The 25,660-nt window shown below is 34.8% G+C and overlaps 5 protein-coding genes across 7 annotated transcripts; 2 read left to right on the top strand and 3 right to left on the bottom strand.

The window, feature by feature from the left end:
• Positions 1-1,260: 1,260 nt before the first annotated feature.
• On the bottom strand, positions 1,261-1,858 carry LOC104820644 (agamous-like MADS-box protein AGL61). 2 transcript variants are annotated; one of them, XM_010551179.1, is made up of 2 exons: positions 1,693-1,858; positions 1,261-1,617 (listed from the first exon to the last, which is right to left on the bottom strand). In XM_010551179.1, exons 1-2 carry the CDS (start codon positions 1,855-1,857, stop codon positions 1,321-1,323), a joined length of 462 nt encoding a protein of 153 aa, XP_010549481.1. In that variant the 5' UTR covers position 1,858; the 3' UTR covers positions 1,261-1,320. The 2 variants fall into 2 exon arrangements, with proteins under 2 accessions (XP_010549481.1, XP_010549480.1); XM_010551178.1 differs by having other exon boundaries at positions 1,261-1,858.
• Positions 1,859-4,341: 2,483 nt separating this feature from the next.
• Positions 4,342-9,404, bottom strand: LOC104820645 (60S ribosomal protein L18a-2). Of its 2 annotated transcripts, XM_010551182.2 has the most exons (7): positions 9,068-9,397; positions 8,916-8,972; positions 8,659-8,734; positions 7,945-8,085; positions 5,891-5,980; positions 5,731-5,794; positions 4,342-4,860 (listed from the first exon to the last, which is right to left on the bottom strand). In XM_010551182.2, exons 1-7 carry the CDS (start codon positions 9,234-9,236, stop codon positions 4,519-4,521), a joined length of 939 nt encoding a protein of 312 aa, XP_010549484.1. In that variant the 5' UTR covers positions 9,237-9,397; the 3' UTR covers positions 4,342-4,518. The 2 variants fall into 2 exon arrangements, with proteins under 2 accessions (XP_010549484.1, XP_010549483.1); XM_010551181.1 differs by lacking the exons at positions 4,342-4,860; positions 5,731-5,794; positions 5,891-5,980 and adding an exon at positions 7,434-7,791 and having other exon boundaries at positions 7,971-8,085; positions 9,068-9,404.
• A 1,077-nt stretch (positions 9,405-10,481) lies between these two features.
• LOC104820646 lies at positions 10,482-14,349 on the top strand. The gene is made up of 3 exons (XM_010551183.2): positions 10,482-10,672; positions 12,685-13,206; positions 13,458-14,349. The coding sequence occupies exons 1-3, from the start codon at positions 10,570-10,572 to the stop codon at positions 14,045-14,047; spliced, it is 1,215 nt and encodes a 404-aa protein (XP_010549485.1). The 5' UTR covers positions 10,482-10,569; the 3' UTR covers positions 14,048-14,349.
• Positions 14,350-15,893: 1,544 nt separating this feature from the next.
• On the top strand, positions 15,894-19,805 carry LOC104820647 (uncharacterized mitochondrial protein ymf11). Its single transcript, XM_010551184.2, has 3 exons — positions 15,894-18,583; positions 18,681-18,737; positions 19,093-19,805. Exon 1 carries the CDS (start codon positions 16,093-16,095, stop codon positions 18,175-18,177), a length of 2,085 nt encoding a protein of 694 aa, XP_010549486.1. The 5' UTR covers positions 15,894-16,092; the 3' UTR covers positions 18,178-18,583; positions 18,681-18,737; positions 19,093-19,805.
• Positions 18,964-19,549, bottom strand: LOC104820708. The gene has a single exon (XM_010551268.2). The coding sequence runs from the start codon at positions 19,486-19,488 to the stop codon at positions 19,048-19,050; it is 441 nt and encodes a 146-aa protein (XP_010549570.2). The 5' UTR covers positions 19,489-19,549; the 3' UTR covers positions 18,964-19,047.
• Positions 19,806-25,660: the final 5,855 nt, after the last annotated feature.

Here is a 25,660-nt window from a genome sequence, read left to right on the forward strand (position 1 = left end):
CGCGGGTTAAGAAGATATGAGTTGGGCTGATATATTTATGGCTCGCTAAAAAAACGGGTCAGACTGGACTGGACTAAAAAAAATTTAGATCGGAATGAGCCGGGCTGGGTTGGGCCGAGCCGGCCCGTTTTACACCCCTATATATATATATATATATATATGTGTGTATTGTCAAATTTCTATTTATTTTATTATATATTTTTAAAAATTATTTAATGACTTAGCAATCGATGAGATGATACGGGTTAATATCTCATTACCATCTGGTTATCGATTTTAACGTCATGTAGAGTTGAGTTTTTACCAACAATTTAAAAATTGAATATTTTTTTTCAAGTTTTGAAAATTAATTTAAATATGGGAGTCATAAAAAATTGTATAATTTTTTTTAATATCTGAAAGTTGGATGATCTTTTTGGAATTTTTACTTAAAAAAAACTTGAACGCCAATTATTATTGAATTGGAAGTTTTTTCGTCGTTAAAAAAATTTAAAATACGATTTTATCAAAAAAAAAAATTAAAATACGAGCAAATGAAACATACACAAAGGAAAAAAAATAGCTTATAAAACATACGAAGAGTATATAATACGTCTATCGTTTATACCAATAAAATTATTATATATTAAATTATAGAGCATAATATATAGATATATACATGTCACCCTATGAATACGTATAAAAATGTTCTTTCTTGTCACGTGGGTTTTTAATATATATTTTTAATCAATTTGACTTTGAAGTTATTTCGAGCTTGTTGGGGCATTTCTAAGTTCTTTAAACCAAATTGTTAATGATTTTGGACGCATTGATACAAGTTTTTTGTATTTAACATGTACAAAAGAATGATGAGATTATGATAGTTTAATTATATTTTTATTGTGTTCTATTAAATTTAATTAGTGATATATTATTCCGTGTTAACATTTTATATGTATATATATATGTATATGAAATGTAATATAATGGAAGCGATGAAAACAACGTTAAGAAGAAATCTTCTTGGTGTTCATGTCCTAGAAATTAGGTCAATTTCCTTAATAGTTGATCCAAACCAAATAAAATATAATTCGAAATTGATATAAAAACATAGTTGTTATAATTTCTCTAACCCAAATCAAACCAAATCGAAAAACACAACCACAAATTTATTCGAAACACGAATATTTTTATTAATAATACGAAATCCAAACTGAAATAGAAAATAACAAACCGGATTTAATATAAAAACCGGATGATTTTATTTTAATGAAACCGAAACATAACCGAACCAAACCGAAACCCTAAAAGGCCATCCCACCCACCACCCACAAGAAGCAATCAAGCGCTATCGTCAGACGCCAAACGCAAACGCTCGGCGAGCAAATCGCACAAACCATCGTGCAATTCCACGAAAGTGTCATGCACTAGGGTTCGGTCATCTTCGTTCATGCCCTCGATCGGAGTCTTCCACCAGAACGTATCTAACTTCTTCTCTTCCACCAGATCCTCCAACGCCTTCTGCTTCTCCTTCTCCTCCTCCACCTCCTCGGCGAGCTTCTCGTACGTTTCGGACAGCTCCTCGATCCGCTGTTTCCTGTACGCTTCCCCGACGATCTGAGCATTGTCTCGAGGGGTCTGGCGTTTAGGGTTTGTGAAACGGTTAGCCACGACCTCCATTGAAGGGTGCGAAAAGGTGAACGGTGTTCCTACCTGAGAGAACACCAAGAATCCGACTTCAGCGTCGCAGGATGTCACGAGCTCGTTGATTTTTTTGAAGATTCCCGATCTACGTTTCGAGAATGTTATCATGCGATCTTCCTCGTTTTCGACCTTTTTCATGTCGATTTTTTGTTTTCCTTTTGTGGTCTTAACCATATTTTCGAATGTGGAGATTCTTGGTTTTAGTTCGGTGAATTGGCGAGTCGGAAAGTGAAATGTATTTATAGGGAAAAATAGTAGAAAAACGGTTATAATTTTTAAAATTGTCTTTTGGCAATTAATTTTATTTTATCTTTTGGATCGGCTAGTCAACATTTTTCTGTCCGGATTCTCTTTTGAATGACATACGCAAAAATACAAAGTTGACTCTGAATATGTAAGGTTTAAAGGTATTTATAGTTGAACGCCGTTTAGAATACTTCGTGGTCAATAAAAAAAATACAAAGTTGACCATCGTCTTAATCATATTAACAATTGAAAAAAATATATATATCTTTGATAATCTCGAATGAAAAGTTTTATATATATATATATATAATTTTCTATTTTTTGTATGTTTTATTTTTCTAGATTTTGTTAGTACATGATTAATATGGATTTTTTTCATTTTTCGAATTCAAATTTTTTTTAGTTTAGTTTTTATGTCCAATTTTGATTAATTCGGACTCTGTTTAGTTTTTGTTTTCTTCAAAATATATATTAATTTTTTAATAAACTAAAAATTTCAATTAATTTTACTTAATAAAATTAAAGCACAATTGATTTTTAAAAATAAATGACAATCTCGACTTACTAATTATCTTTGATTCAAATATTATTATATTGCCATATATGTTGTTTTCACTAGGCTTAAATAAAACTTTTTTTCCTATTTGCAAATTGTCTAATATAAAAAAAAAACATAACCAAAGCCCTATTAATATTTAATAACGTATGCATGGATAGATATAATGTACGTCTTCATTGAACCGTACGGCCTTCTAAAGTTCTAAACCCATACAATAAATAAATGCATAATGCAATTTCAATCCGTGAAATATGAACATTGAGTTATTAATCATGCCAAAATTTTCATTAGATTTTTGGTTAGTCTCATTTATTCTGTGACAGGATATATAACATTTTTATTTTTATTTTTTAAAGTAGAGGGACATTTAATTAATTTGATCAAGCAATAAAATAACCAAACCTAAATCTAATATATTATTATAAGTTAAAACACGATGGTAATAAAATAACCAAATGTGGACCAACCCTAAATCTAATATGTATGTTGCTATACATTAAAATAATACGATCGATAATAAACAATTAAATACTTGCATATAAATTAAAATAATACGATCGTTACCATGAAAATACGATCGATAATAAATCATGCATCTGAATTCATTTGGAAATTGAATGGCCGCAATTAGGGGTAGGCGAACGGTCGGTTACGGGTTAATTGGTTACGATTATTTCGGGTTCGGTTATTTCGAGTTATTAAATCTCATAACCAAACAGTTAATTAATTTTATTCGATTCGGTTCGGTTTCGGTTCCATTCGGCTCGGTTTTGTCTATTTAAAACTATAACCAAATAAAGATTCGGTTCGATTCGGTTTCGATTCGGTTATAATATTTAAAAAATCAATTCATTTATAATTAAAAATATTCAAATAAAATATTATCATAATTATTTTAACATATAAAATAATAATATCTAAATTTATATTTTGATATAAAACTATTAAATAAATAAAGATCGTTTTTTTTCTAATGTTTATATCACACGAACTCTAAAAATAATAATAAAATGCATTTAAAATATAATAAAACAATGATTAAATTAAGAATATAAATATTTATATATGTATATAAATATATATAAATGAAGATATATAAACATTTCGGTTCGGTTCGGTTCGGGTTCGGTTAATTCGGTTTATAAAAATTTATAACCAAACGGTTAATAATTTTTAATCGGTTCGGTTCGGTTCGGGTTCGGTTATTTCGGGTTTTAAAAAATCATAACCAAACGGTTATTTAATTTTATTCGGTTCAATTCGGTTCGGTTCGGATATTTATCGGTCGGATTCGATTCGGTTATTCGGGTTTGATTATTTTGCCCACCCCTAGCCGCAACCTTTTGGATCGTTTTCATGGACGGAAATATTTTTCTGAAAATTAGAATTTTAGAGAAATTATATTTATCGTCCGAATTTGGGGCTACATTTATATAGAATTTGTATTTCACATTCTACACACCAAAACAATTAGAAGTTACATAACGATATATACACAATTAATCCCTATACTTTTCGGATATATAGTTTATAGACCATAAATCAAATAGTAGTAGCATATAATAAGCGCCATACCATACCAACCCACATAACTATTAGAAAAAATTGCATATTAGTCCATGAATTTGAAAGAAAAAAAACAATATAGAATTTAATAAAATTCTTATATTTCTTCTAAAAATTTTGTAATTCATATATTTATGGACAACTTTTTTACAAGTTCATGTGTCAACAAGTGATTTTTGTATGTAACTTACTTATATGCATGTTATTTTTTTTTGTATAATGCAAATTAATTATTCATTGAAAACATATTTTGAGAACTATATTTCCTAAACTACAAGAACAAGACATTGAAGTAAACATAATGAGAAAATGTCTGTTCATGAACTGCAAAAAATCCAACAAGTAATGAGTTCAATCTCTTCAGTAACACTAACAAGATCCATCAAAGACAAAAAAGCTTCATACTTTCATCATGATTCAACCAAAAAACCATGAATTCAATCTCACCTTGTGTCATATACCTTTTACATGAACAAGTTGGGTTTGGAAGCCTTGTACGTTGTTTTGAGCTTCCTGGTCGGCGGCCTAACCTTCCTGAATACCAACGGGAACTTGATCTTGCTGTTGTGAAACTGCTTCGTGCTCTCTCTCTTACATAGCTTGGCCGGGACGGTGGCTGTCTTAATGATCTGGATGCACGGGAACCTTACACGGTGTCGGGATGCCATCTCGGTGTACATCTGTTCCACCGCACCGTTCAACGTGATGTCGCGGTATTCCTTGTACATGTTGTGGTATCCAGTTCGGCTCTGGTACCTCAGCCAGATTCCGTAGTTCTTGATCTTTGTCGGGTTCTTCTCAAAGATCTGCCCGAGTCATTCAGAGTAAACATGTCAAGTAAAGAACCTCGATAGACAATACCATGGACTGTGACTCAAACCCTAACAGCCTAGTGTAGACTTGTCAGAGTAAACATATCAGATAGATTCCATAGCTCGTGATCTTTGTCAGGTTCTTCCAAAAGAACTGGCCGAGTCATTGAGAATAAACATGTCAAGCAAAGAACCTCAAGGACAATACCCTGAACTGTGACTCAAACCCAACAGACAAGGGTAAACTTATCAGACAACAGATTCCATAGTTCATGATCTTTGACGGGTTCTTCCCAAACATCAGCCCGAGTGATTCAGAGTAAACATATCAAGCAAAGAACTTCAAAGACAATATCATGAACTGTGACTCGAATACTAACAGACTAGTGATGGTGCCAATAGCAGAAACAGACATTAATGTGTGTTCACTAATCTTTCGGAGTTGCAGAACAATAGTTTGCATAGGTAACACATCAATTCCAAGACAGGACAGGATGCCGGATGTGAGAGGAGAGATCAAGACAGGAAAATATCCAGCTAAACCAACATAAACCAAACATTAGGAAAGCAAAGCTCGAATCAAAAACTAAATTTATTTAATTTAGGCAATAATGGAATTAGATCATTGGTTCACAGGCACTCTTCATGATCAACATCAATGGAGGTCAAGATGTGAGTAATACCCCTAAGATTTTGATACAATTACTGTAAGAGATTCAGTACAACAAGAGACATCCGCCACAAAGCTTACGAGTAATATACACGAAGATTTTCAGGACAAAACCCTAACGCCGGAATCAGAACTAAGTTCAGATCCTACAACCATTTTCTTTAATCAACGACAAAAGAGCAAAATTTAAGTACCTCATTGATGGCAAGGATCTGTCCATTGCTTTTCTTAACCTTCTTCAGCTTCCTCAAGAAGTACCTGAATCCAAACACGAACACGAAAATATTTAAACAAGAGGCGAAAACGGAGATCAAACCCCAAAAAAAAAAATCGAGAATGAACCCAGATACTGACCAGAACTTGGACTTGGCACGAACCTCGTTCGTGGCCCAGAGCTTCATCCTGTAAATCTTGGGGTGCTCATCGGTCTCTGTCGGGAGAGCTCTTCCGCACAGGACATGAGATCAGATCAGATTCGAAAAACCTAAGAAAGACGACAGCAATGGCTACGGAGAACAGGTTTCAAAACAACAATTAGGATATGAACTTACCCTGAAAGTGACCATTTCTTCCTCGAGAGGATAGAGTAATGCCGCTAAGCGCAACTCTTGCAGACGATTGAATCCTCCAGGAGTCGGAAGCTAGGGTTTTTACGGATTATAAATGAGGTCGTGGAGAGAGAGTGCAAAAGAAAAAAAAACCCTAATTTCAGTTTTTGTTTATAAATAGCCCAATGGGCCTTGATCTTTAAAAGCCCGATAAAAAGCCTGTGAAGACTAAAAGGGTCAGTAGCAGTTCATAATTCAATAATGCATAATTTAATAACTAAAAAAAAAAGAAAATTACAATAAAAATAATCAAAGTAAATGAAATTATCAAAATCTTCTATTTTTATACAGTGTAAATACATTACTATTTTAATTTCATATAATCTAAAATATTATTGAATTTCACCCGTTTTAAAATTACCTTATTTCTATAAAAACTTTTAAAAATACATATTTGAATATTGTTAACCTAAATTATTTTTAAAACGTACATTTTAACCGTCATTTAATGTTTTTATTAGTATGATAGAAATCTAAAAACATTTTTAAACTCTATATATTTATATGCAAACTTAAATAATCAGTATATTTTTTAAGAAAATAAGCAAAATTATATATTTATTTTAGAGTTTCGATAATTTCATGTACTGGTTTCGTTTAATAGTTGATGTTATATACAGTATTTTTGTTACTAAATAGATTTTAGATTTTTTTGATAATTTTTTAAAAGAATTCTCAATTTAATCTAAATTAAAACTATCAAAACTCTAATAAACTATTAATGTGAACTAGTTTTTATCATCAAAACTTAATGAATATTAATTATATTTTAACTATTAAATAAGAGTATATATGAATTTTTTATATTTTAGTAGGGATTGAGAAAAAAAAGAAGTTAAAACGATTATTAAAAAACTAAGGGAATACATTTTTATTTGATTCTCTCTTAAAAACTCAGTTTATTTGGAACCCTGAATTCCATAAATTTTTTTGGGGTTTTAAAATTCAGTCATTAAACTAGGGAAAAAAAGGAATCACTAGACTCTAATAAAGGTATTATTGTTAGGGTGACTATTTTGGTTATTAACCGAATAACCGAACCGAATAAGACATAACCGTATCCGAACCGATCCCGACATCAAAACCGAACGGTTATGATTTCCTTACATCCGAAAAAACTGAAGCTGAACCGAACCGAATAAAAAATAATCGAAAAAACCGAGAGAATAACTGACAATTTCTTTGGAAAATTAAACTTTTTATCGAAACCGAACCGAATCCGAACCGAAATTTATATAAAAACCGAATGGTTATAGTTTTTCTATAACCGAAATAACTGAACCCGGATATAACCGAACCGAAACCCGAATTGGCCACCCCTAGCTATCATTACATATCAAAGATTGCATTAAAAGATGCCATTGTCCGAACCCATGTATTGGTTCATGCAGCTGGCAATGAATGACAAACAGATTGCAATCACATGATACAGATTGCAAAGAAGAGTTGATCCATCGTATAAATATAAATCATCAAAATATACCACCATGGTCATAATATATATATATATATATATATATATATATATATATGAATATATGTATATATACACAATATTCAATATTCATGATGCTGAAAGGCTTCACTTCACCATATATTAACACTCCGAGTCGCTCCAAGCGTGAGGGCCATCATATAGACAACAGACTGCGCAGATTTCAGCACCAAGGAGAATGGAAAAGGAAAATGTATCAGAGACTCTGCTGATGAACGCATATGAACTAAAAAGACTGCGACTTTTTTTGATCTTCCAGAGTAATTTTCCGGTGGTATGATGAAGAAGGGGGAAAGGAAGAAGACGGGACGAAACAGTGATAGGAACTCACAGCGATGGCGCAGGCAATGTATCCGGGCTTCTCTCTGTAGTCAACAGATGTGCAAAGAAGGATAAATGCCCCGAGGTACCAGGGAATGCCGCCGAACAAGAACCCGAGGATAAACCTGGAAAACAGAGCCAAGACCTTACACATGAACAACGAGACATGTTTATGCGGGTAGGGCACAGAAAGACGGGCGGGGAGGAAAAAACTTTCGAATCTCGGTTAAGTGTAAACCTTCCATAGGCAAAGTGTACGGATTAGACGCTCAAAAGGGTGTGTCGTATCATACAACAAATACAGCGGTTTCACTAGATTATGATTTTCTAAAAAAACAGGCGACTTCTCTCTAAAAACGGGCGCAACTGAAAAGCAATTCAAAGTCAGATTCCTATGAAGAACAATGCTCTCAACTCCGGCAGAGAATCTAAGGCGGGATCTGCAACTGATTATGATCATTGATGACACAACTCTAGTACACAACATTCAGGAAACTAAGAACAAACACGAAAACCACCATATGAAACGCTATAACGAAGGCAGAGAGCGGAGTTCAGAGAGCGGAGTTCATGCTTGATTTGGTACGATCTTCCACATGGGAAGATGCACAATGCAGTAGAAACTCGAGCAAAGTAAGCAAACCTTTGAGAAGGCAATTCACATATCAAAATGATAGAAAAAAACTAAGGGAACTTACAGGAACCAGCCCATGCCCAAGCCACAGCAAGGAAGGCTATGTTCAGTCATCGGTCTCACCTCAACGACAGTGTAACCTAAAAACAACAAAACCAGAACAAATAACAATTCAACAACATCAACCCTCATCCTCTGACCATTACGCGACTATGGACAGATTAAATCTGTTGAAATTTGCCATTGGATCTTATGAAAATTCACCGGAAAAGGGTGTTTTTCTTCTAAACATGACAGAGGGATTGAGATTTGATGAATTACCGGGAACAACTTGATATCCTTGAGGTTGAGGATAATTCACAAAACCTCCACCATGACCTGAAATTTCAATAGCAAAAACTTTTCAAAAACCGGGAAGACCCATAAACCATGTTTAAAAAAAAAAGGTTCAAAACAGATATAAAAAAAAAAACCTTGAACATTCTGATAAACAGGGCCGGGAAACATGGGATTCGGGGCAACCGCTGGCTGAATCTGCGGCGGAGGATAATAGTTCGCGACGCCTTGAAACGTGCCGTAATAGCATTGACGCTGCTGCTGGTCTGCGACGGAGCCGCCGAGTTTTCCCGCCTCCTCGTCCATGATTCCTTCCTCGAGACAGATCCGGTAGCTTCGCTTTCTCGCGGTCCGAAGATCAAGATTTCGCCAACTTCCTCCGCCGTGTTCAGGCGGAGGCTAATGGTGGAACAATCGCCGAGGGGGGGAGAGAGAGAGAGAGAGAGAGAGAGAGAGAGAGAGAGACGCGTTGGAGAAAAGTATGATCGAGGAGACGGAGTGCGATTTTGACCCAGACAAAAATCCGGGTACGAATCCAACCCGACCCGGATTAGTTGGGCCTTATTGGGCTGATCAAAGAGCCCAACTAGTGAGTCCACGAAAAAGATGTGAAATTAAATTATAAATGTAAATATATAACTATATATATATATATATATCAAATTTATTGACAAAGAGAATAAATACTGGTGACATTTGATGACGCTTATAATGTATCCAGGATTCGAAGTTCTTACCCTATTTTCTTATATTAAAACGGGTGAGTAGGGTAAAATAACATATATATATATATATATGTAGCATTTATATACAAACAACATGTAACTTGACGAAATTACCCCTATATATATATATATATATATATATATCATAAGCCCAGTAAGTTCCGGAGAAAATGGTCTTCCTTTGATCAATCAACAACAGCAAAAAGCTGTAATTAAATTCTAAAGAGACCCTTTTTATTTTGTCAAACTAATACAAAAAGAAATAGGGTTGATGAAATTGGGCTCCACTTATTAATCTCTCACCTGTTAGACAGATCATAGTTTAAAATATCTAATGCATCTTTTTTTGATATATCTAATTAGAAGTCGGCGTTTCGGACTTCTTAACTGTTCGTTTCGGAAATAGTTTATTTATTATTTTAAATTTTATACCAAATTAGTACCGTATATTATTTGGTTTGGTTTGGTTCGGTTTCAATTTTGGTACGGTTCGGTTTCGGTTTTTATTAAAAAAAATCGATTTTTTTAAATAGATCTTTTTAAAAAAATCGTTTTTTTTCAGAAATTTTATAAAGTTGGATTCGGTTTTATAAAAAACATGTCGTTTGAAATTTTCGATTGATACGGTTTGAAAAAATATCGAAATTTTCAGTTCATTACAATTCGGTTAAAAACGAACCGAGACGGCCACCCCCTCCATTTGATAGTAAACCATATTATATTATATTATGTGCATGAAGGTACATGGTAAATTAAAGATTTAAACTAGTTTAAAAAATTACAGGAGTTGAGGAATCTTGGTTTAAAAGGACACTGCCCCTCGAGTTCTCAACCCTACCCTTTTTGCTCTCTGCCCGAAAAGAACATTAGACACTTTCACAGAGAGAGAGAGAGATTTGTTGAAGAAGGAGAAAATGGGTTGGAGCAGCAACAGACGCAAATGGGTCGCCATTCTCACGCTTATGCTCGCCGCCGCCGCCGCCGGAAAAGACGCCGGAGCTCCGGCGGTCGAAGACGGTACGCTTCTCTCGTTCACACCCTGTGCAGTTTCCTTGAGCTTTCATGGCGATTCTGTGTTGGGTTGTTTCTGGGTTTCCTAAAGCAAAAACCTTTACCTAGATTTCAGAAATCCGACCAAGAATCTGTGATTTTCTTGCTTAAAGGAGATTACTTTAAAACTAAACCTTCTATTCCAATTAGAGGCTCTAACATTGAATCAGAACTCGTCGTCAGCTTATGAATAATGATGTATTAACGTAAGTGGAGAACAAAGTTTCAACCTTTATGGTATATTATTCTCTGAGTCAACTCGGAAACATGAAGTGTTTTGCCTAAGATTTTGTACGGTTTTATGTTAACTCACCGGGTTGGAGTTGGGGTGTGAATAGTAATTTAAGTTTAATCGATCTCAATCCGGGATAAAATGAAAGTTAGTGGGTCAGTTTGTCAATTCCGAAAAGTTTGACGTCACCGTCATCGCCACCATCTGCTCGAAGGTCCTTTGTTCGTCTTTGTGACTTTGACTTAATTATCCTCTTATTATTTTGTGTATTAAGTAAATAAAAATTTATATATTATGGTGTATTTACTCGTGAAAATTTGGAAAATCCCGATTGGTCCATGTTACATTTTAACGTGTTAATGAACTTATTGATAACAATGTGTGTTACATGGACCATGTTGAAAATACTAATCTTAGTAAATATTAATTGAAGTTATTTTCTTGAAACTTGGGATAGCTATTTTTTATGGGTAAAACCCGTAAAAATTTATAAACGGAAAACAAATTTTTAAACTTTTCGGTGAAAAATTTATTTCCAAATTTAAAAATTAATTTTTAAATTTGTTTAATGATGATATATCATTATAATTCTCAAATTTATTAAATGATGTCAGTTTGAGAATTTAAAAATCAGTTTGAGAATTTTAATGATATATTTTATAAGTTTGAGAATTATAATTATATATATTTTATAATTTTAAGAATATTTTTTTTAAAATCTAAATTATTTTTTTTACCGGTTATAAATTCAAAAAAAATTATGAATTTTTTTTTATTAAAGATAAAAAAAATAAGATGTTGCTCCACATGTACGGTCCACTTTTTTCTTTAATTTGTCTAATAAATAAAAAAACGACATTGTCTCCTTAGCAAAACGACATGGAAATGCCACTATTTTTAGGACAACTTCTCTACAGCCTGTTTTTTTTTTGTCTTTTTTATTTAAAAAAAACAAATAATTTTTAATTTTTAAAATTTACTTCAAATCTTTTTACGTTCCCTTTTTTCAAATTTGGTAAATGAATGGAAATAAAGTTATTTTTTTTTTCATTTTCCTTGAAAAAGAGGGCATTTTGTTGAATGTGTAAATGTAAATGTAGTTTTCCAAGTCAAAAGGACTGTTGAAATATATGGGCCCCAGGCCCAGTTGAGGTTGACGTGTAGGGCCCTTGTGATCACAGCAATTGGATGAGGAATAGGAATTATTAGCTGTATTTTTATTTTTTTATCTGAATTTTTGTAATTTTTTTATTAACGGATTGAAAATACTACAAAATGTTTTTGTTTAAAAATAAAATCCTCTATTTTCATACCCCAGGAAAAATATCACATTTTCGCACACATTTTTCTAATTTTTCTTATATATTTTAGGAGTTACATTATCCAAAATGTATTTTTTTTTCAATTCAATCAACGGTCCAAAATTGCAGCGTGGGCATTTTGGTATTTAGTTCTATAAAATTATTTTATATTCGATTTGGTTCAGTCTTTGGTTCAGTTTTTATTTTGAAAATTTTAGATTTTCTTAACAAATTTTCGATTTATAATCATTCAGTATTGAACGATTATATATTATTTTGATTTACAAATAATATGTTCATCCATAATTTATTCATTTAGAAAAGTTTTTTATAATATCTCTGAAAACGTTCTAAATTCATGTTTATAAATTCCAAATTTACTTTCAACTCTTCATTATGATTTTGAAGCGATTTTGTTTATATATTATTATCCTGAGACCTTATAGGCCTAGTGGTGAACGGCGATTTCGAAACGCCGCCGCCCAACGGCTTCCCGGACGACGCGGTGGCCGACGGTCCGAACGGTATCCCGAGCTGGCTGTCCAATGGCACCGTCGAGCTGGTCCAGTCCGGCCAAAAACAAGGCGGAATGATCCTGATCGTGCCGCAGGGCCGACATGCCGTTCGGCTTGGCAACGACGCCGAGATCAGCCAGGTACTGACCGTGGAGAAGGGCTTCGTCTACTCGGTCACGTTCAGCGCCGCCCGCACGTGCGCTCAGCTCGAGTCGCTGAACGTGACGGTGTCCGCGTCGGAAAACGCTGACGCGGTGACCGCGTCCAGGAACATCGACCTGCAAACGCTGTACAGCGTTCAAGGTTGGGACCCGTACGCGTTGGCGTTTGAGGCCGAGGATGAGAAAGTGCGTCTGGCGTTTAAAAACCCTGGTATGGAGGACGACCCCACATGTGGGCCCATCATTGATGACGTCGCTATTAAGAAGCTCTTCACTCCTGATAAGCCTAAAGGTAAATATTTACATCATCTTTTTTTTTTTAAAATGAACTCTTAATCTTTTTTAACGAGTTATATATATATATATATACAAGTATATATGGCTTGGTCACATAAAGTCTGGATTTTTTAAAATAATTTCGCTCAAGTTTGGATCTTTTTAGATAATTTTTTCGTTTCCGTAACGTGTTATATCCAAAAACATATAATCAAAATTCAATTTGGATTATAAATTATAATGTTCGTTTTTTTATTCATGTTTCAGACAACGTTGTCGTTAATGGAGGCTTTGAAGAAGGTCCATGGATGTTCAGGAACACTTCCCTCGGCGTGCTTCTCCCCACGAACCTCGACGAAGAAACCTCGTCCCTCCCCGGTTGGACCGTCGAATCGAACCGGGCGGTCCGGTTCATCGACTCGGACCACTTCTCGGTCCCACAGGGGAAGCGAGCCGTCGAGCTTCTCTCCGGCAAAGAAGGCATCATCTCTCAGATGGTCCAGACCAAACCGGACCGGCCCTACACTCTCACCTTCTCCCTCGGCCAAGCCGGCGACAAGTGCAAGGAGCCACTGGCCGTGATGGCTTTCGCCGGCGATCAAACACGGAACTTCCATTACATGGCTGAATCGAACTCGAGCTTTCAGACGGCGGATCTGAATTTCACGGCCAAGGCCGATCGGACGAGGATCGCCTTCTTCAGCATTTATTACAACACGAGGACCGACGACATGAGCTCCTTGTGTGGACCTGTGGTCGATGATGTTAGGGTTTGGTTTTCGGGGTCGGTGAGAATTAGGGCTTCCATATTAGGGTTTCTGGTTTTCGTCGCCCTTCTCGCCATCGTTCTGGTTTAGGGTTTGGCCATGGCTATGATTGTTCTATATCTACGCATCGGTTTAAGCTTAATATAAATACTCCAAAACGCTGTCGTTTTGGCATGGCTTTTAACAGTCATGAGTTTAAGCGTCGTCGTTTTGGTGTGGAGATAAGCGTCGTCGTTTTGACATGGATTTAAGCGTCGTCGTTTTAGTAAGGGATTTAAACGTCGTCGTGTTTGGATGGGATTAAACGTTGTCGTTTTGTGATGCTGCTTTAAACGTCATCGTTTTAGGGTGCGTTTAAACGTCGTCGTTTCAAATGTTCTTTATTTATAATCTGAAGCCTCTCACTCTGCTCTCTCCGCCGCCATCTCCTGCGATTTCCCGAGCTATGGATTTGATCGAAGCTCGCAGGAGATTTTTTCTCTGTCGTTTTCTTTCTTCGAATCTATGAATTTTTGAAGTTGTTTGAATCGGTAGATATGATGTCGAGGGTCTTATCTCTGGTCGTAGGATTCATGGTTCTATGATTAGGGTTTTTCAGGAAAGTGAAAGTTTTCCGATTGTTTGAATCGGTGCCAAGGGCTTGTGTTTTGGGTATAGGATTCGTTGTTTTAGGGTTTTCAGGGTAAACTGGAAGCATTTCGTATCGTGACAGAGATCGGTGAACATGATGAGATATAACAGGTACTTAAGATCAGGTCGAATATTCTCGAATGTTTCATGGCGCAGCTTTAGCTCAAGCTGTGCCGAAATCTTCCCGAGATGTTCGATCTGAATTGACTATACGGAAGTCATTGCTTTCTGATTCAATCTCTGTCCAGATTCATTCAATCTGCCAATTTTGGGGCATTTCCTTGTTTCTGCAACTTAGGTGTATCTCTCTCAGTACATTGATCGATGCAGTACTGATTCAGAGTACTGGGGATCTGCAATCTGTTATGTCTGAATAGAACAGCATCCAAATCTTTTGTAGAAAAAACGTTCTTTTAGCCGATGTTCCTTGTGTGTGTGCTTGGTTTGAAACAGCGAGCAGTTTTCTGAAAATGGTGGTTCTGTAGTGTTGATGCCATGAAACTCCTTTGTTTTGTTTTGTTTTTTCAGTGTTGAGTTAGTGTTTCGTCTTCAGGGCTTTCTCCGTGTTCAGTTTTCTTGCCTTGTTCTGGTCGGGATCGAGATTTCCTCGACGATGATCGCATTTTGATAATGACAGGGTTTTCTCAGTGTTGAGTTTTATCGTCCCGAGCGGCATTGTAGGGGATGCAATGAGATCTTACGAGCTCAATAACGTCTGTCTCGATGATTAAACTTTCCGGCGAACGATCTCTATCGTCGGTCTTTAGTGCAGGTAACCGGATAATGGTTGATTTGCTCTGCTGTTCCATGAACAGAAACCCTCGGATTCAGGGAGAAGGTAACTGTTTTCACTGCCTGGAGACAATGCCGTTTGATGATCAAATCTTTTACGGTGGCATAACCCTTTTGATATCATGTAATGGCAAAGCAATCATTCCTATAAAAAAAGACCATGATTTTGTTATTGTGGAGTCATGAGCGTGAATAAATTTTGTATATGCAAATTTATCAATATACTTTTTACAATAATTTATATGTGGATGTATCAATATTTTAGTTTAGTAGTTTGTGATAATTGGTTTATTAAATTAGAAACTTACCTTTTACTTTTTAGAAACTATAAAAACATACTGATTTTTACTAAAAATAATTATAAAATTATTTTTAATTTGTTGTAGAATTTGAATGCGGATCCAAATTATCTTTTGAATATTCAAAACTTGAACTCTTGCTCAATTACAAATTATAAACCTCATATTTTGATGGGCTACATTGCAATGATTGCATACTTTAGGGATGCGGAAATTAAATATAGAAAATGAGGACATTAATTCACGTGAAGCATGAACAAGAAAAAATGTATGGGGGTGTAATCTTTCATTCAAAAACTATAAGGCTTGGTCCGCAATAAACATAAAATATTGGGGCTGTATTTATATAAGAATATCTTTCGACTCGACTTGGTTTAGAACAGTCGCCCGTCTTTTGGTCAATCGCCGGCGAGAATGAGGCGACTGACTCATCCTTTCACTTCGGCGAGGAATTTCGTCGAACACTTGCGATGCATCTCCTTCTCCTTCTGCAAGTCCATCTCTTCCCTTTCGATCGACCCGATTCGCCGACCCGACACCCGAGAAGACGACCCGACCCACGACCCGTATTCCCTTCTCAGAGAGGACCCCATCGATATCTGTCTCTCCCTCTGGGTCAAATCTTTCGCCTCCCCTTCTTCTGCAACTTTCTCCAATCTCTCCGGCTTCCTCTCCAAGTTCGACTTATGGGTCCTCGCCTACCAGCGCGCGTGCGCTCACGTCACCGGCACTTTCCCTCCTCGCAATGCCATCCAATCCAGCGCTCTCCACGCGCTACTCTCTCTGCAACGCGTTGTCACGCGCGGCAGTGGCCGATTCCCGTGGGATGATAAGCTGAACCAGATCGTGCGGAGCCCGAACGATAGAGCATCGGCGAATGGAGGAAAGCCCTTGTCGAGAGGGAAGCTAAAGAGGTTGATGGAGTCGGAAGAACCGATTTTTCAGGACAGGGTGGTTCAGGAGGTTCTGCTGATGGTGCTCGAGCCGTTCTTCGAGGCGAGATTTTCGGGTAAGTCTCATGGGTTTCGTCCTGGTAGAAACCCACATACTGTGATTAGAACCATCAGGAGCAATTTCGCTGGGTACTTGTGGTTCATGAAGGGTGACGTTAGTGAGCTGTTGGATCGTGTGGACATTGATGTGGTGACGAGTTGTGTTGAAAAGGTTGTCAAGGATAGGAAAGTCATAGGCTTGATCAGATCTTCTCTGAAAATGCCCGTTAAGAAAGTGTTTGATGGCGCTGATGATGGCGGAAAAGATGATGGATTGGGAGCTAAAAGGAATAAGAGCCGTGAAAAGAGGAACAAGACTAGAAAGAGAATTTTGAATGAGGATGAGCCAAAACCAGATCCTTACTGGCTGAGGACTTTCTACAATTTTGCTCCTGAAGAGGCTGGGAAGGTGCCCTCTTATGGCTGTTGTGGCATATTGAGTCCGTTGCTTGCTAATGTATGTCTTAATGAGTTGGATCAGTTCATGGAAACGAAGATAGTTGAGTATTTTAGACCTTGTAAGAACGATTCCATCTGGAAAGAGTCCATTGACGACGGTTGTCACAACCCATCGTGGCCGGAGTTTGTTCCATCAAGTGGTAAGGAGAAAACCAGGAAAATGGATTACATTCGGTACGGAGGCCATTTCTTAATTGGGGTTAGAGGGCCTAGAGAGGATGCAGTTCAAATCCGAAGGGAAATAATTGAGTTTGTTGAGAGAAATCTAGGTTTAAAACTGGATAATTCGAAGATTGAAATTGAACATATTAGCCGGGGTATTCATTTCCTAGACCATATAATTTGCAGAAGAGTTATTTATCCAACTCTACGTTACACATCAAGTGGAGGCAACATTGTTAGCCAAAAGGGCGTGGGAACTTTGCTTTCGGTGACTGCTAGTTTAGAACAATGCGTCCGTAAATTTAGACGGCTTGCATTTGTGAAGGGTGACAAAGATCCCGAGCCTTTACCTTGTATTCCGATGCTCTATTCAAGCCAGTCTCATACCAATTCTCAGATGAACAAGTTTCTCGAAACCATGGCTGATTGGTACAGATATGCAGACAACCGCAAAAAGGCTGTTGGGTTCTGTGCTTATGTTGTCAGAAGCTCTCTGGCTAAACTATACGCTGCAAGGTATAGACTGAAATCCCGTGCCAAGGTGTACAAAATCGCATCACGGGATCTTAGCCACCCATTGAGGGAGAGTAGCAATAATGCTGCACCTGAATACTCCGATCTTCTGAGAATGGGACTAGTTGATGCTATTAAAGGAGTTCAGTTCTCTCGTATGTCTTTGATTCCGTCTTGTGATTATACTCCGTTCCCTAGGAATTGGATCCCAGAGCATGAGCAGGTTTTGCAGGAGTACATTAGACTACAAGATCCAAAATTCTTCTGCGAGTTGCATAGATCGATTAAACGTGAGGGCCTAGCCTTGCCTCAGGACGAGATATCGGAGATTTTGTGGGATTTCAAGACCCTTGGTGCTCGAAGACATACATAATTACATACGGTCGTAGGAAAGAAGCAGATAACAATTTGGAGAAAGTAGATCCATCACCATGACTTGTTTTTGAAGTTTGGGTGTGAGAGAGATATCTGATTCCAGAAGGTATAGTTTCACATTAGGAGGAACATCGTAAGATTCATAACTGATACACAAGAGCCGACCAAATAGGAAACTGATCACATGGAGAAACCATTTCACGTTAGAGTGGTATAGTTTCACGTTAGGGGTACATCATACCTGAGAGTTTTGGTCTGGAGTTCGTGGCAAACATTGTCGGTTCACAAGGGGGTTTAGGGTTTAGGGTTTAGGGTTTAATCTTCGTTACCCGAACATACCGGTATATTCAGTAACCTTTAGCATTGCCTAGCCTCTCGGGTGATGTCAGCAAGAATGAAGAAAGGTGCTTTATGTGGTGAACCTTATGCTCTTTTGTTTTTGGCTAAAAGTTGATATATATATATATGTCATCTAATTTCAAACCGTTTATTTGATCCCAGGATGGTGGAAGATGTTTGAAGAGACAATCAAGGAATCTTCTTCTTAATTGCATTCAGGTATACAGCTTTATCAGTTTTTCGTAATAACAGAAGTTCCAACCTAGCCTTCCTGTTCTTGATATGAACTTTGCTTCTAATGGCATTTCATTTTACTGATTCACTGTACTGAATTAGTTCTCATACAATCCAGATTTCATACTTCAAGTTATGATATTGAATAAGCTCCATCCGGGTTGATATATATGACAAGTTTAATCCTTTATTTACTCTAGTTCATCATCCATAAGAACGTATGGTATCCCAATCTTAGTATACAAACCCTGAAATTGTATACATTCCCTTTCTGCTGATCATAACCCTCTTTTTCTCAGTCTTCGCTCTCAAAGGCTGAAACTTTAAATGTTCTTGACAGGCCAGTGATATTAGAGAACGTGATCTTCCCGGGATCCTGCTTGTTGATGAAGATATCGTGAACGGGAACCCAAATCATGAGCTCCTTCGCCTTGATTCCGGTAAGTCTCCTCAGCCTACCGTCCTCGACAAAGGCCGTGATCTCTGTGTCATACGATACTTTCCGGCCTATTGCTCGGAATTTATGCTCAATCTTGTTTCTCATCTTCAACCACACAAAACCCTTTGTTTTATTATACCCAACTTCTTCCAAATCCTTCAATGGCAGAAGTCCTTTGGGCAAGTTAATTAGGGCTAGAAGCTCCTCTGCCTTTTCCTTACAGAGAATGGGTTCACTGTATATCTCTACTTCGTCACTCTCCTCAGTTAGAATCTCCATTGCTGCTGCCACTTCCATTGATAAATCCTTCTGGTTCTTGCCCTAAAAACCCGAAAACCCTTCTCCGGGCCTAAACCGATCTGTTTCTCCGCCCAGGAAATGATGGGTAATGGCCCTTATAGAAGGGTCTTTGAGTCTAATAAAGGTGTTTTAGAGTTCTGGAAAATGGGAAATGAGAATTGTATGGTGATTATTTTCAGGCGCAGATCAATGGATGGCACCACAATTGTGTGGTGTCATAACTGAGAATTCTTGGGATGATTTCATACACTGGCAAATTGCTGATTATGTTGATTTTGATTGTGATTTTGAAATGATCTGCAGATCTGAAATCAGTTATCTTTGTAATATTATGGGATTCGGGTTCGGACATGGGCCGAACGGATCCGTTTAATACCTTACTTGTTACGGGTGGGTACGGATCGAATACCCAAAAATTTGAGAGTACTCAAACCCAAAACCGAATGTCTCAGTTTATTGATTTTATTACCCGAACTCGTGTCCGTAAAATCGGGTACTCGAATTTAAAAACCTGTGAAATAATTACCGAGTAGAAGTATCCGTGAGTACCCGAACCCAAATATCTTTAATCATTTACAATCAATTTTTTAAATAATTTTATATATACATATTCTAAATCAATTTAAATCATATTTATATCCAAAATAAACTTAAAAGTTTTTTTAAAAATACATCAGGTCAAGCTTTTATTATGCCTTGCTGTCAAACCGAAGTTACTTCTGATTCAAGTAACCATTCAATAACCAAAACGTTACACAGAGATCTATTGGAAATTTCCATAATTTTCATTAACAATATATTTATTTTATTTATTTTTTAATATTCTAATCTTCCATCAACATTTTCCCCTTGGCAACGGATATTTGTGTGTATAAAATAATGTACATATAATGCGATCCAAATGTTATAAAGAAAAATGATTTCATTAATGAGAATAATCGTTATACGGTATGCACCCATGAATGGTTTCCATCTTGGATGAGCCACGTAATTTCTTATTCAATTTAAATTGGTTAAAAAAAATTTCAATAGAGAAAATTTTAACAAAACTTCGTTTTATATATTAGAAAATAAAGAACATTAATTTTTTCAATTACCGAAATTTTCTGAATTTTTGGAATGTTGTATTAAAAAAGTTAGCTCTATAAATCACAATAAAACACGTTATATATATATTATAAAAGTTCCCAACCAAACGGGTACAACTGTTGAAGCCCAAAGTCTAGCCCAACCCATGGGCTCTTTCTATGCTGTTATTATTATTATTATTATTATTATTATTATTATTATTATTATTATTATTATTATTATTATTATTATTATTATTATTATTATTATTATTATTATTATTATTAAGTGAAAAATAAATAACTTTTTTTTTCGCTGTTAGTGGTATTATTATTACATATCCACAGATCGGATTTGGCTTTGATTTTTGCCGGTTTTTGAAATTTCTTTGTTTTATGAGATTTATTCATTTTTTTTTCACATATTTATCCAAATGTATATCTATCTATACATTCCCGAAATGGAGAGGTTTTTGTTATCATGTTTCCTTTTGTGTATATATATATATATAATATTCTCTCAACATGCAGTGGCACTGACAGTAACGAACATATCTAGTCTAAAATTTAGCAAAGACATTAATTAAATTAAATCTTATTTTAATAGTAACATGTTCCACTCCAAAAATCCCACAGAATTTAACCAAAAAAAAAAATCCACTGAAATATCTTGTTACACTCTCCTGCCACAGAATTTAACCATAAGATTACGTACATGCAATATACGCTACACAATATATATAATATTATATATATACGTAGTATATATATATATCTATATATATACGTGTAGGGTTCGTATTTATCGGGGCAGCATGAAATCCACGTGACAGTTCCGGTGACTGACGGCGGAGTTACGGCGTCGTCAACGTGACGTACGTGCTTTCGTCGTACGGCTTTATTTCAATTTCATTGCATGAAACCTATTTTTTATATTAATTTTTTTTTTATCTTATTTGACATTAAACTTCGTACCCATATGATAATATTACCTCGTCATCCACGTGAACATTTCGTGGGTTTGTCGAACTCAATTTAATAGGTTCACTCGATGAGGATAATCTTAAAAAAATTATACAAAAACTTAAAAAATTTATGATTCAGATTTAAATTATAAAACATAGAATAAATGGATTATAGACGATTTTTTATTGTTATTTGATTTATAGATATATTACTTAAATTTTCGTTCAAACCCTAGAGCAAACAATTTTTTCTAAATGGGAATGATCGAGAATGTCCATTTTCACTTATTCAAACCAATTTATTATGTTATAAAATATAAATTATATGCTATTACCTAAATATAAATTTTTTTTCTCAAGTAATCTTTTCACCACTGCAAAAAAAAAATTAAGTCACTTTCTATATTTAGAAAATATGCGATCTCGAGGTATCAAATTTCAAAGTCATTAAATTTGTTTGATTTCATCTACTCACACTAATTTATTATTACGTTATAAAATATAAATTGTTTTTTATAAAAATAAACTTATATACTTCACAACAAAAAAAAATAAATAGGTTGGACTAGAAATTATTTAAAAAAAATACACAATCTTAACTATAGTTTATATATGATATTTTTAAACATTTGTTTGAACATTTTAGATTTAGATATTCGAGGATACCCAAAAATTATTTCGGATATCCGATTTTTCGGATACTCGAACAAATCGGATTCGAGTTCATGTAATATAATATGAAAAATTTGGGTTCGGATAATTTCCGTATATACGATCGTCCTCATCCCTAATCTCTATATAGTTAAGTATTTTTTATTTTTGAACGGTTTTTATATTGATTATATATAGTGTATTAGTGTGATAATTTCAGAAATTCTAATTAAAAAAAAATCGATAAGATTAAAATGTAATCTGGCAGGACGTTTCCAAACAATACCAAACTATTGATAGAAAAATATTTCAAATGGATCGTGGAAGTTTGGATTTGATCAAATAAACAGTTTGATTTATCTATATTTTTCAATTAAATTAAATTAAAATCTAAATATAAAACACTTTATGTGTTGCGCGTGTGCACACTCGCGTGCTAATGTAAACTCGTGGAATCTTTGAAATTGAAAGTTTTTGGCAAATGGAATGCGTATATTCCAAAAGGAATAATTATTTATTTTACATCAATAAACAAAAAAACAAATAGAGATGAAAAAGTCATTCAAAAAAAAAATAAGAGAGAGATATAAAGCCACGTCAGCTAATGTACCCTAACTTTCCACGTGTCATTAGCCCTCGTCTATCTTGTTTGAGGAGCTTTAAGCTGTTGCCACGTCACCAACTTTGGTCATATATATTATATATATATATATATCCCGAAATTATGCGTAAAAGGTTGAATATGTAACCGATTCGAAATATTATATAGAAGTAAAGCAGGAAAAATCATATTCATAATTTGTCTATGGTGATTTATCAAAATATCTGCATACGGTAAATTTTTGTGGATTGTGAATTTCATTGTATATAATTTCTCTTTCAAGATTAAACTATTCGTATATTTTATGTTTACTATAAATTAAAATATAAAATTATATGAGAAAGGGTTGTGACAGAAAATACTTATTTAAGGTAAAGTTTTCAATGTTATCTCCCTTTGTATATTATAGGTTTTAAATGTATAATATTACGAAATAAAAATAGATGAATAATAGAATTAAAGTCGACAAATAACAGAGAACTCCCAAATTATCCAACTATATCTTCAAAATACAAATGTTACGGTTGTTATATAAAAATGTTTTTTTTAATCCACTTCAATACATTAAATCCAAAGATAGAGATAGATTGAAAATTTATTCTCAATAAATGATAATTTAATCATGTTTAAAAGATTTTATTTTAGAATATAATTAAAAATATTTTGTATATTACCCATTTTTTCAATATTAATATTCTTATATTTTTAATATAAAAAAATTCTAGATCATTATATATAAATAGATAACCAGTTATAAATAATTGGGCATCGAACCCATTGCCGTCACGACCAATTCATATTCGGAAAACTTACAATAAGACAACAAAAACCAAACAAACCCACAAGCTTTAGTTCCTCTCCGACTGGTCCATGCATTGTTCAATTTTTTATTATATATATATATATATATATATATTATTTTACTTTTTGAAACAAAAAATTAAAAAAAATTGTCAAATAGGTTTATAGACTTTGACACCTGAATAATCCTATACATACATATATATATTGATTTTAACACATGTATGATGTGATTTGACAATCTAAATACCCATTAAAAGGCTCTCCATATAATCATAATTTCATTTTAAAATTTAATTACGGAATTAGTCTCCTCCTTTTTTTAGCTATAATTCATCATTATCCCATCTACATTTTTTTTTTCGTACACGTACATTGAACCGAAATTAAATTTTGCTGCCGACTAATTAAATGATCTTGGTTACTTATATAATTGTCGAAAAATTCCATTATAATTTTGAGTAGCTTTATATACATATATATATATATATATATAGTTCTAACCCTTGAAATCATTTGAAAATTACGCAACCATATCATATTATGCATTGGTGTGTCTGTATAAAAGAAATATTAATATTTTCCAAGATTTTATTTTATGAGTTATCAATTTCCTCAAGGGATTAAGTGATTCACATTTAAACACGAAGACCAAACATTTCGCAATATAAAAATAAAATCCAGCGAAGCAAATTTATGAAAAGCAGTGTGACTGATGCGTCTGTATGTTACGTCTCTTCCTGTGCATCTGTACAATGCCCATCTGCATATATATATATATATATATATGTATGGAAATTCGAATATTTTACTATTTCTTACAAAATTTAATTTTCCTTTTTATACGTAAAATATAAATTACTACATGAGATTACGAGACCTTGAAACTGCATCCATCGCATATACCAATGATTTAAATTTACGGTAAGAAAACCGAATTGCATTCATTACAGTGTGATATAATATCTCATATATATATACATATATATATGTGTACGAATGTATGTGTGCATGCATGCATGCATGTACGTGGGCGCTTGTGTATATATATATATGTACGTGTTGATGGATGACTTTGCACCACTGACACTCTCTCTGCCGTTATGTATTGTGTTCTTTTTATGATGAAACTGACGTGTCGATTCTACAAACACTTTCTAAAAGTGTATACATAAATATGTACATATACTAACAGACGGTCCATTGAATTGAATCGGATTTTATTGATGCTATGAAAGGTAACTATAATGGTCGCATTGGCCCCCGGTGGAGCTGTACATCCATGCACATGCACATGCGTCCTGAATCCTCTATGTATGTATATTTACACTGCGACTTCTGTTGCATTCATAATTAAATGTGTATATATGTACGTATAGACGTATTTCATACGTGAATGTGTATAATGTAACGTACGTTACTTCAATTTAAGAGATCTGTGTCCTTACACAAGGTCAAGGTTCCATTCCTCTTGGTGTCAAACTTTTTTGAACCGATCAGTTTCGGCTCGTTTACCTGCTCGACGTGGTTTGTCGACTGTTGCGTTGGGCCATTGGATTTATCGTCCGCAATACCATGTCATTCGTCCGACCCTCTGAACTATGAGGCGTTGTGGAGTCCGATCTGAATGGTCGAATGTGGGTCCTATAGTTATAAAAAAAAAAGAATTTAAGAAAATTAATGATTTTTAATATCTATTGGCCAAAAACCGAACAAGTTGTCAGGTTTGACTTGTGTGCTTCGGTCGCCAAATGGCAAGTTCCAGAGGTATGGGACACTTGCATGAGCGTCGGAACAAGACATTATACTCCAAAAGATTCCCCGAAAATAAAAAATAAAAAAGTACTTGAAATTAAATTTATATAATTATTTTTGAACAGACGTGTTTAAATTGGGCAATTCCATCGCATAATCCTATCCGATAATTCATTAAAAAGGGTTGGAAATTTTTTTAAGTTTTGTCGAATTATTCCGATAGTTTTGTCGAATTATAACGATGAGGCTTGCAGTTACCGTTTCCGACGTACCAAAAACCCTAATTTTTTTCCAATTCTAAAAATTATAAAGTTGAGAAGAAAATAAGA

Source organism: Tarenaya hassleriana, unplaced genomic scaffold (genome assembly GCF_000463585.1).
Source record: "Tarenaya hassleriana unplaced genomic scaffold, ASM46358v1 Cleome31, whole genome shotgun sequence".
NCBI classification, from domain to species: domain Eukaryota; kingdom Viridiplantae; phylum Streptophyta; class Magnoliopsida; order Brassicales; family Cleomaceae; genus Tarenaya; species Tarenaya hassleriana.

Bases quoted from the DNA above. Each gene is read 5' to 3' on its own strand.
- LOC104820644 (XM_010551178.1), bottom strand. From the start codon at position 1,857: ATGGTTAAGACCACAAAAGGAAAACAAAAAATCGACATGAAAAAGGTC.
- LOC104820645 (XM_010551182.2), bottom strand. From the start codon at position 9,236: ATGGACGAGGAGGCGGGAAAACTCGGCGGCTCCGTCGCAGACCAGCAG. The intron at 8,086-8,658 runs GTAAGTTCCCTT...TCTGTTTTCCAG, and splicing joins TTGGGCATGGGCTGGTTCCT to GTTTATCCTCGGGTTCTTGT. The intron at 4,861-5,730 runs GTACTTAAATTT...TGACTCGGGCAG, and splicing joins AGATCCTTGCCATCAATGAG to ATCTTTGAGAAGAACCCGAC.
- LOC104820646 (XM_010551183.2), top strand. From the start codon at position 10,570: ATGGGTTGGAGCAGCAACAGACGCAAATGGGTCGCCATTCTCACGCTT. The intron at 10,673-12,684 runs GTACGCTTCTCT...GAGACCTTATAG, and splicing joins AGCTCCGGCGGTCGAAGACG to GCCTAGTGGTGAACGGCGAT. The intron at 13,207-13,457 runs GTAAATATTTAC...TTCATGTTTCAG, and splicing joins CACTCCTGATAAGCCTAAAG to ACAACGTTGTCGTTAATGGA.
- LOC104820647 (XM_010551184.2), top strand. From the start codon at position 16,093: ATGAGGCGACTGACTCATCCTTTCACTTCGGCGAGGAATTTCGTCGAA.
- LOC104820708 (XM_010551268.2), bottom strand. From the start codon at position 19,488: ATGGAAGTGGCAGCAGCAATGGAGATTCTAACTGAGGAGAGTGACGAA.